The 10,964-nt window shown below is 33.6% G+C and overlaps 1 protein-coding gene across 1 annotated transcript; it reads right to left on the bottom strand.

The window, feature by feature from the left end:
* Positions 1–489: 489 nt before the first annotated feature.
* Positions 490–4,379, bottom strand: LOC129296649 (peroxidase 51-like). The gene is made up of 4 exons (XM_054935236.1): positions 4,069–4,379; positions 3,777–3,977; positions 3,539–3,704; positions 490–1,089 (listed from the first exon to the last, which is right to left on the bottom strand). The coding sequence occupies exons 1-4, from the start codon at positions 4,285–4,287 to the stop codon at positions 680–682; spliced, it is 996 nt and encodes a 331-aa protein (XP_054791211.1). The 5' UTR covers positions 4,288–4,379; the 3' UTR covers positions 490–679.
* Positions 4,380–10,964: the final 6,585 nt, after the last annotated feature.

Genomic DNA, 10,964 nt, shown 5'->3' with positions numbered 1-10,964 from the left:
GAGTAAGAACATCAAGCTTAAAGGGGGCCTGAAACAAGTTTGATGTTTATATCAGCCTAACCCAATTAAACTTATTTGGGAAAAATGGACCAGGCTTGCTTTATACGCGATTTTTCGCAATGTCCTTATTGGTCCCAAGGTGGAGGAATCCGAAGTGAGATTCATTTGTGAACCATTCTGGTTGAGCTTTGTGAAATTTTGGTTAACTGAATTTCATGGACCTATAATTATTCATTGTTGTAATTAAATGATCCTTCAAAAAAATTTATGAGATTTCTTTTAGATGATGAGTGGTTAAACTTAAATATCTCTTTTTAATCTTGATTTAAACTAACAGATAGGTTCGATTATTACTTTAAATGGATTAAAAAAATTAGTTAAAATTAATTAAATATAAAAAAAAATCTTATAAATTTTTAGAATAGAATTTAATGAAGTTAAAAACAATGAAAATTCTGAATTTTATTCTCACCATGTGAGAAGGATGAGTTGAAAATTAGTCATAAATATTCTATCAAATGTTGTCGAGGGTCTTGGATTAAAGACCATCAAGACGAATACAAATTCATTCATAGCCAGTTCCACTCTTGACTACATAATAAATTCGCATGTACAACATAAAACCATTCTCTTATTGATATTGAAATAGAACATAATAATAATAATAATAAAGAACTCGTCAATTGTGAAGCACAGAGCAGTCAGTGCGAATATTTCCATTCTTGGCGTTCTTGATGCCCACTCGGCCCAACTTGGTGATAGCGGCGATGAAATTTTGCTGGAAAATGTGGGCGCTGCTGGCGAAGGCATTCACGGCGGGCCTGGACCTCGGGTCGGTAAAAAGGACCTGGTCCGACGTGAACAAGCCCTTCCCTTGCTGCAGATTCTTGTAGTACACGTGGTCGAATGTGTGCGGAGTAGCGGGGTCCATGTTGATGGCTATTCTGGGGTCCACGTTCCTCGGGCACATGGACTTCAGATCCTCCGCGTATTTCGCGTTCAGCGTGGGGTCCACCGGCTTCTTACGGCGATAATTGTATACCCTGTTTGCGAATCTGCGGCAATGCGAGAATCCTAGGGTGTGTGCTCCTGTAACAACGCACATCCTCCGTTAATACTGTCTCTAATCCACCATTGATTTGAAAGTTAATTCATCAATCTGTCCATAATTATTACTTTAATTCGAATCATTTTGATTTATAAGACAGGTGCTCACAATTTCAAATTACAAGATTGATTGAATCTGTGACTACTCATTTACATGACAGCTTACGGGTTATTGACATTGCCCATGACGAATCTTTAATCCTCCTGTTATATACTGTACTTGTTTATTTGTGTTACATGAAATTTAAACCCGTACATAACTTATTTTATGACTAAAAAGTATACCATACATACACTATGTTCCACCGACAGATTTAATCTTCGTGATGAGCTCACGGGGATACTTTTGGAGATCCTGGATGGTCATTGGAGACCCCAGCAAAAAAGTGTATTCCTTTTTAGAGGAGAAAAGTTTATTAGAACTAGACCTCCTTGCTCGCTAGAACTTATAAGACATGTGTTACGGGTTGAGAGTTGTGTAAGCTTCTCTAGAATGTTCTTGCACTCTCTAACACTCTTAAGGTTAGCTGGGAGCCTTCTGAAGGATTCTGGAACATTTCGGACCTCTTTAACCTTGTGAAAAATGACGAATCGTGACATTCTCCCTCACTTAATTTTGCGACGCCCTCGTTGCGCCTTCCTCCTTGTAGCGTTGGATTTGATCAGTGAACTGCCACAGGAGGTCTTCTCGTAATGTCACGGATGATATCTCCGTGATCGTGGAAAGACCAATGTAATGAACGATCCGCTGGTTAGCCTCGCACAATATGGGTAAAGGGGATGACATTAGCATTGGGGGTATTCTGCCTCAGTCTTCGGACTGAGTGCACAACTGGTCGGGGGCTAGTGCCGCCTCCCTGATGAGCCCATGGTAGGGCGAAACTAGTGTAATCTGTATGTGATAAGGCTTGTCCTGAGGATTATGAGGTCCTCCAGGACGCCGCACAGGCGCCGTGTGTTGCGCCAGACTCTCAGCCCGTGACAGAGTGGTATCAGAGCAGGACGTACTTTATTGCCGTGTGCCTGTGGGGTCCCACGTTGGGACTGGTCGACCTCGGCACCGCTCCAGAACGGCCTCCAAGAAGGTGGGTTCAAAATAGTGACTCGGGCGGGAAGGTTGGCCGTTGTCGACTCCACTCCTGTTAGCTCGCGGGTGCGAGTGGGTCCGAAGAGTGTAGGACTCGGGTAGCCACTCAGCAGTAAGCTGATGTGTTTGTGGCAGTACTGTACGTACGATCCTTGGGCGGAGTCTTTCTCCCCTAGCACGAGGGCGTGCTAGATTGGGGTGTGGAAGAATGTCACGGATGATATCTCCGTGATCGTGGAAAGACCAATGTAATGAACGATCCGCTGGTTAGCCTCGCACAATATGGGTAAAGGGGGCGACATTGGCATTGGGGTGTTCTACTTCAGTCTTCGGATTGAGTGCACAACTGGCCGGGGGGCTAGTGCCGCCTCCCTGATGAGCACATGGCAGGGCAAAACTATGTGATTCGTATGTAGTAAGGCTTGTCCTGAGGATTATGGGGTCCTCCAGGACGCCGCACGGGCGCCGTGTGCTGCGCCAGACTCTCAGCTGGCACATGTCTCATAATTTGAAGAGTGCTTATATAAATGTCTACGGATCATTCATTAACAAGATTATTATATTAACAAGATTTGGACTCATTCTCGTATGTCATTAACTAAATCATTATACCAACTAAACCAACATTGATTCACAATAAAAGAGTATACTAGCTAATATGTTTCCATATTCACAGCGAGATTTTTGTTGGGACAATTGAAAAGGATAAGATGGCAATATTGTTGTCATGGCTCGTCAAATGGTGGGCAAAGAAAATTTCTCAAGAAAATGATTAAATCAATGCGAACCATGCACTCCTAATTATAACATGAACTCAGTTAAGTAATATAATGTTCAACCAAGTGATTTATTCAAAATATTTTATCTCTTACAATATATTCTAATTAATTTTAATATTTTTAAAACATTCAACTATATATAGAAGTATAATAGCATATCTTGCATATATCTCGCTACATTGTAGATTGATGATAAGAAAAATGGGTCCAACCGAGTCCATTAATTTGTTTCTTTTGTATTTTATAAGCAAGACCATTAATGTGAGATCCTATTGGAGCACATGCAGGGTGGAAGAGAGAAAAACAAGATAAGGAGAATTTGATAAATTTAGGCGGTCACACTGAATAAAAGCGGAAGGAGACTCTCATATTCTTCTTTCTTCTTTTCTCTTCACTTTTCCTATTTCCACCCTTTATTAATTTTATCTTTTTTAAAAAATTATTTAATAAAATAATAGAAAAGGTAGAGATGGGAGAAGTGAAAAGAAAAGAAGAAAAAGAAAAGGAAAGTGCCTCTCCCAAATAAAAGACAGCCTTGAAAGCAAGTGGGCCCCGCAACATTTACCTGAGAGAGCAATCATTTCCGTTTGGGTGAGGCCATTAGAAGCAAACAGAGAATTGAGCTGATTCAAGTTGAAATTCGGCTGTGGCAGCCTCCCATTCACGTTCGATGCCTTCGACACCAACCCATCGTATCTCCCCAGCTCCACCGTATACGACGGCCCTCCGGCCTATCATCAATCATACTCAGTCCAACAAAACTGAAGTCACCGATATTAAAATGTGAGGGTGAATTAACAAACCAGTGCTATGGCATCACGAGTGGCGAGAGCCAGAATATCAGCACACGACACTTTGTTCCTGCACCGAGGAACAGCGTCCACCGCAGCTTTTGCTTTGATCACCGTGTCGAACCCATCTCCGGCCAATGACAGATTATCTGGATGATCCTTCTCCGCTTTGTTGTTCTTTGTCGACGCCACCAGAATCGAAGCGTCACAGCCCTGTAAGAAACACACATAGACACACATATCAGAGTCATTGCAACCAAAAAAAATTGAAACTTGTACTGTTCTGTGGTGATTATATACGAACATGGACGAAGCAGTCGTGGAAGAAGAGACGAATGGTGGCGGGAGCTGTGACGAAAGTCTGGTGAAATTTCTTGCGAACTGCTTCTCTAACGATGTTCTCGAGATTGGGGCAGATTTTGGAGTAGTGGTGTGGACTTAGCTGAGCATAAGAGAAGTAGGGATAAAGACACAGACTTAGCGAGAGGGACCAGACAAGGATGAGACGATGAAGCCCACCCATCTGCGCAGTTTCTGACAAGGAAAAAGAACAGAGAATTGTGGGATGAAACTGGGTGTGAACCAGTGATATGATTATGCGGAGGGAAAAGTTAGAGAGGGTGTGTGATATATATATATACTCCGATAGCTAAACGGAGATTTTTTTTTTTTGGGGGGGGGGGGGGGTCACGAGCTAGCCAGTTGTATTGGGCACTCTAAGATCTGTTCTCAGAGCAAGAGAGCCATGATTTCTTTTGAATAATAATAATAATAATACAGAACAGTAGGCTTCGATGAGAGGTAAATACTGTTGAAGCTTGATCTGTGAATGGCCTCTTTTGTCTTATTAATATGTCCGATGTGATCGTTAGGACAGGTAGGGCCAGATTGGAATTGAAATTCTCAATTCCCAAAAAGAGGTGGACCAACACAGCAAGTTAATTAAAAAAAACAAAGGCAAATTAATGAGCTAGTTTCTTCTGGATTTTGCAGGATTTAAAAGAGAGAGGATGGAAAGAGATCAAGAATTGGATTACTATACGTATGGTGCATGGGTTTTTATGTGTAATAATATTTTCAAAAGTAAGATAAGAAATGATAAAGAATATTTATCATGGGCAATATACATGCTTTATGAACAAGAATGTGGAGTGCCATTCAAGGTAAGGATAATTACCTAGATGAATAGAAGTGTACTTATTTTGCTTGCTTGCTTGCATGAGCTCACTATTGTTTCCTATCAGTGTTATGGTTGAGATATAAAGTGAGATGGGAAGGCTCAGATTTGCTATATATGCCGTTTCAGTTTTTGATGAGTTACAAATTAAGGAAGGGACCATACCATTGGGGAATCATGTACTTTTGCTGACAGTTTCTCACACCAATTTACTTTTATTGTTCTTGCACTCTTCCATGCTGTACTTCATTTCTAAATACTACTATCTTATCCATTTTAATCTTTTATAGTAGTTATCCATCCTAAAAGAAAAAAGAACTTCAAAGATTGGCACTTCATCAAAGGATTGCGGTAAAATTTAAAAATAATAGAGAGATCTTAAAAGAATTAATTAATTTAAGTTAAGTTTTAGTGTTAATTTAAAAATTTATAATTTAATCTTTTAATTTTTTTAATTTTATTGTGATGAATTTTTAACTTGTATTCTAAATTTAATAAGAAAAATAAAATTTTTTTTATTCTTTAACATAAAAATAAAATTTTTTTTATTCTTTAACAATATTAAAATTTAAAAATAAATTATAAATTCATTACAACGCGGTTATAAAATTGAGAGATTGAGTTACAAATTTTTTAAATTTAACATTTAAAATTTAATTTGAATTAATTTATCCTTTATCATTCTCCCAAAATAATATGCATATATTTGAAAGGAACAATCTTCAAGGTTGCAACGTTCATATTGTGAAAAATAAAAATAAAAAAATCACTTAGCTTGCATTATACACTGGACAGAAGATGCTTCCCGGTGCCTTCTAGGGACTTATGTGGGGGCATATTTAATTTAAAACATGTTAAATCACCTAAAACAAAAAATCTCAGTTGGAACAGTACCAAAGGAAGAAAAATCCTCCTTTTTTTTTTGGCCAGCAGAAATAAAAAAAAATACTCATGCATTTGTTTTTAAATTTTTAAAAGAATTGAATCACAATCACCATTTATATTCCAAGTGGCAGTGTTAGTCCTAAATTATATTAACTGGAATTCATTATGGGAGTACAGAACAATAAAGTTGACGATCTCTCTCTCTCTCTGTCTCTCTCTCTCTCTATGGTCTCTCACTGTTTTTTTTTTTTAATTCATTGACTTAGATCTAAGATCGAGTGAACCTAAATTAATAATAACAGCCACACCAAAAAGAAAAATAATAATAATAACAATGATAGGCAGAGAAACAAAGACCAAAGTCAAATACTTTTCAACAAAGAAAAAGTAGAGGAATATATATATCCCGAAACTGGACATAGTTTATATTTTACAGGCCTTATTTGAACTAGGTTTTCAAATGTAGCAGCCACGTGAAATCACGAAACAACATGCTCCCTAAAAATAATTTTGATGTGTTTGAAATAATGTAGCCGTTGCAGACAAGAATTGTTAATAACAGCGAAAGCTAACATAGCTAATAATGAAAGATTCAGAACATAGCACATGGCAATCACTCCGTCCAAAGCCAAAAAAGAAAATGTTGAAAAGGTTGGTACTCAAAATGGGGTGGAAAAAGAGAAATTTGATGTGTTAAAGCCAGGGGGGGCCGTGCCGTGAGTGTCCATTGATCCAAACAAAGTGAAAAAAAGCCATGTGCCTCTCGTTGATTAGGGCAATAGCGATTGAGAAAAGCAAAAAAGAGAAAATAAAAATCGTAAGCATTCATCATAATTACCTGCATAATAATTGGCTGCTCATCACGTAATCTTATATTCCGTGGCTTTTCCCCCCCTTTTTTTATAAAAAGTTTATTTTTAACTAAATTTTATCCTTAATAAATAATTATTTATTTTAAATTAATATTATTTTTATATTATTTTTATTTAATAATATGTTCCATTTTAAGATAATATGAAGTGATTTTTTTATTTAGAGATATTTTTTTAAAAAATAATAATTTATTTTTTGAAATAATAAAAATATCTTATATTTTTTAATATTTAATTTTTTAAAAAATATTTTATATTTTTATAGAGAGAGAGTCTCCTTTTTATATTTTTTCATTTTTTATTCTTCTTTTTCAACACTTTCCAGAACAAAATTGATCAATTAAACAATATAAAAATATTAGCTAAAACTATATAGAATGCTCTTGAACTTTAAGATAACTTCATTTATTTTAAAAGCTTAAAATCAGCACCCCTAAACTTTTATTTTTGACACAAAACCCCATGAAATAAACTTTATTATTTTATTAACACATTTGGTCATGTCATATTAATAAAATACACACGGTATCATACGCAAAAAAATAATTTTAATATTTTTAATAGCCTTGAAACCGTGATTTGCTTTGTCCATCTGGATTGTTTAGATGCAAGGTGAAGACAACTCTCCATCTCCGTATACATACACATAGTAATACGTTGCCCTATCGAAGGCATCGGGTTCTTTTTCATCAGCTTCCAGTGGAGTTCCTCGCAGATCATATCAAAAATTGCTTTGCTCTCCGAAAACAACCATGTAAATCTTCACCCATTTTAAGCTGTTGAAAATAATTATTAAATTATTTTTTTTAAATCAGATGCCATGTGTATATGTTCTATTAATATGACATGGCAAAACTCTATCGGTGAAATAATAGAGTTATTAACTGTTAAGTGTCTTGTGTCAAAAAATAAAAGTTTAGGAAGGCTAATTATAAACTTTTAAAGGTGAGAAAGGTCATACGCAATTACTTTATATTTTATGAAACTTTTGCATATTTTAAATTGAAATATATAGATGTAGCATGACTAGATTACAACTTATCAAGAAATACTGAAAATTGGATCAATCATTAAACCATTCAAGACAATGATCCATGATCAAATTAATTATAAACAAATCATTTTACTAAAGTGGTCAAAATAATAGCCTTATAGTTACTAGTTCAATCAAGCGTATTGACCTAGATTCTACACTATGGAATTTAAATACAATTTTATATAAACTTTTCTTAACCTTTAAAATGCACATACAGTTCTTTTAATTTTTTTTTACATTCATCATATATTATTTGTTTAACTGCAATACTCCTTAGCTAAAAGCGTTTAAAACAGAGGATATTTTGATAAAAGTTTTGAAATTTCACTAAAGTATAGAGAAATTTTTTATCTCGGGAGGTTCGTTATTTGCGTATATTTAAAAATAAAATTCAGAAGATGTTCATAGAATTCATTCTGAAATTTTCAGTTGAAGTCTTGAAGATATGACGATACTCTAAAAAATTTACATTGAATCATAAATAATTTCGTACATAAATGCATGGTTTTAGAATTTAATATTAACTAAATATTTTTTAAGAAATTGGTATTAAATGTTATAAATTTATTAAAAAGTTTGTGTAAAAAATAAATTTTGATATTTTGAGAAATGAAGTTTATGTTTAAAAAAATTATTCCAAGCAAGTAGAAATAAGTCAAAAATATGGCACATAAATAGATTAATAATAAATAAATGTAAATCGTATTTGTGACCTAATAACACTAAATATGCACTTTCCTCAAAAGTCTCTTAAATTTTGAGTAGGATTTCTTCATAGTGGTAAAGATCAATGCCAAAATAAATAAATAGAAATTAAAGGATCCCATTAATTATTAATTATTAAGATTTACAGCCCGTGTCCATTTTAAAACAAACATTGAGAGGAGAAAATTCCGTCACCTTCTTCTCAATGCGAGGCGTGACAGCTTGAGTGGATGCCTTCGGCAGGTATAAAGTTGTTATCCGATGTGGGGACACTTTGTTGCTTACATATAGCTAAGCCATCAAACTGGCTCATTTAATTTTGTGCTCTTATTTTTTTCATTTTTCATAGTGCGTCACTTTTTCCCCATTGTTGCTTTCCAGCTTGGTGTCTGGGCTGTATTCAGGAATCATCAGAGATCATAGCCCCAAAATGGCCTTACTTGATGGCTATTTTTTACCTTATTTGACTGTTAAAAATGACCTCATACATTACATTTCATTTTATTTGACGGTTAAAATACTGTCATATAAAGGTGAAATTTACAATTTTTATTAAGATTATAATAACACTATGAATTTAAATCATTTCTTTAATTCATTTCAATTCCCAAATATACTGTCAAATTGTAAAGTTTTGCAAGACTGACTGAAACTATGTGAGGTCAAGGGGGATTGATTGAAATTTTCCATTTTCTCCCATCTTCTTTCATTTTTCTTTCCATCATTATTTTTTTTCTCTGCAAACAAAATGGTAGGTAACTTTCATGTGTTTTTTTAATTGAAAACTGAAAAACTTCATTCTAATGAAATGGACTTGGTGAGAGTGAACTTTACACCTTTAGCTTTTTTTGTTTTTTGGTGGGGAGGTTCAATTAATTTGTTCGTGCAATATTAGGAGTAATACTTTCTTTGTGAAGATATTAAAGCTATGCATTTAAAAGTTTTCCCGACCTCGTAAAAAACTTTAAAATGGTTTTATGAGAACATACATGCAGGTGCCTATACATTCAAATGTATTAGTCGAACAAAAAAAAAATTGAAAAAGAAGAAGTGACTAATTACTTGCTGTTGCCGACATTTTATGGATATTGCCTTTTTTACATGTGTCTTCAAAAGCTTTAATCTTTAAAATATATAATCTGTAAAGTGTTCTTAAAAATCTAAAACAGTAAAATATATGAAGCCAAGCACAGCGGGTAATCTCTTAGAAGGATTTCAACTTCTGTTTAAATGTAAAATTTACTGAAATCAATATTCATTCTCTATAAAAACTCTCTCCTTTATTCAACATAATATATTAATAATTATTTCTCTTTTTTAAAATTATTAAGAGAGTCAGACATTTTGTCATGAAATACTGAATTATTACCTTCGATTATATATTTAGGAAAGTGAATAAATATGCTGACATCTTAGCTTACCAACTTTACGAGAAAACTTTGATATTATTATTTTAATGTTCCGCCATCAAGCTGTCAATCCTTATAAAATATGACATGACTTAATTTTGTTCTTTCTGCACGGTATTTTTATGACTTTGTATTCAATATATATATATATATATATATATATAGTGAAGCCAGTCTCATCACTTATATTTTGACTTGATTACAGGGATTCATTTTTCTTTTTAATCTCACACTTTTGGCTTAAGTATATTATTCCTAAAAGGTTCTAGAATATTATTTGTTAATTAAAATTTATATTAAATTTCTATTTCCACAATCTCCTCCTAATCCGCCATTCCGTAGCTTGCTTTTATCAAGTTCATGAACCTGCTATGTTAATGATGACGAGTCTTTTGGATATATGAACAAACTCCATTGCTTGCAGTAAAGATGGCGATAATTATCCTAAATTATTGAATTTAATAACAGAAAATCCTGAAACTTATAAATCAACCTCCATTGATGGATACCACTTTCGTTGTATCAATCCATTATCATCTTAATGTTCTCAGTCAGGGACAAGACAAGTTAGTGACGGAAACAATGCAAGAAAAATAAATAATTATATAAAGAAGGATACGTTACTGAAAAAGTTGAATTATGTATTTTAACTATCCATTGAAGGTTAGTGCATAGATTAGAATGGTTTTGTAACTTAAAAATAATATTAAATTTTAGATAATTCAATATTTATATTTTTTTTTAAAATATAAAGACTAATATTTTAAATAGTTAAAATTATAAGCACCGAGTTGTGAAGTAAAAGTTTAAGAATTGAATTATAACTAAAGCAAAATTATAAAGATCGAGTTATAATAAGTTAATTAAAGTTTAGGTATTAAGTATAATTGAGTTAAAATTACAATAATCAAATGATTAATTTTCCAACAAATTGTGGTTTTTTTGGTTATAACAAAAAAGCTACTCCCTCCATCTCAAATTATATACTTTTTTTAAAAAGATTTGGCATATCAAAATATAAGAGCTTGATAAAACTAATTTCATTAATGATACTTTTTAGTATTACATTTCTCATAATTTTCTCTCTTTAATATTCTTTCATGAATGGAGTATTAA

The sequence above is a fragment of the Prosopis cineraria genome, unplaced genomic scaffold (genome assembly GCF_029017545.1).
Source record: "Prosopis cineraria cultivar Desert tree isolate PC_DT_omini unplaced genomic scaffold, ASM2901754v1 PC375, whole genome shotgun sequence".
Lineage (NCBI taxonomy): Eukaryota > Viridiplantae > Streptophyta > Magnoliopsida > Fabales > Fabaceae > Prosopis > Prosopis cineraria.
The sequence above is the reverse complement of the archived record's forward strand: the minus strand, read 5'-3'. Positions and strand labels throughout refer to the sequence as shown.

Coding starts and splice junctions, on each gene's coding strand:
- LOC129296649 (XM_054935236.1), bottom strand. CDS start 4,287: ATGGGTGGGCTTCATCGTCTCATCCTTGTCTGGTCCCTCTCGCTAAGT. Junction 3,978..4,068: donor TCCACGACTGCTTCGTCCAT/GTTCGTATATAA, acceptor TGTTTCTTACAG/GGCTGTGACGCTTCGATTCT. Junction 1,090..3,538: donor GGAAATGATTGCTCTCTCAG/GTAAATGTTGCG, acceptor GCGTTGTTACAG/GAGCACACACCCTAGGATTC.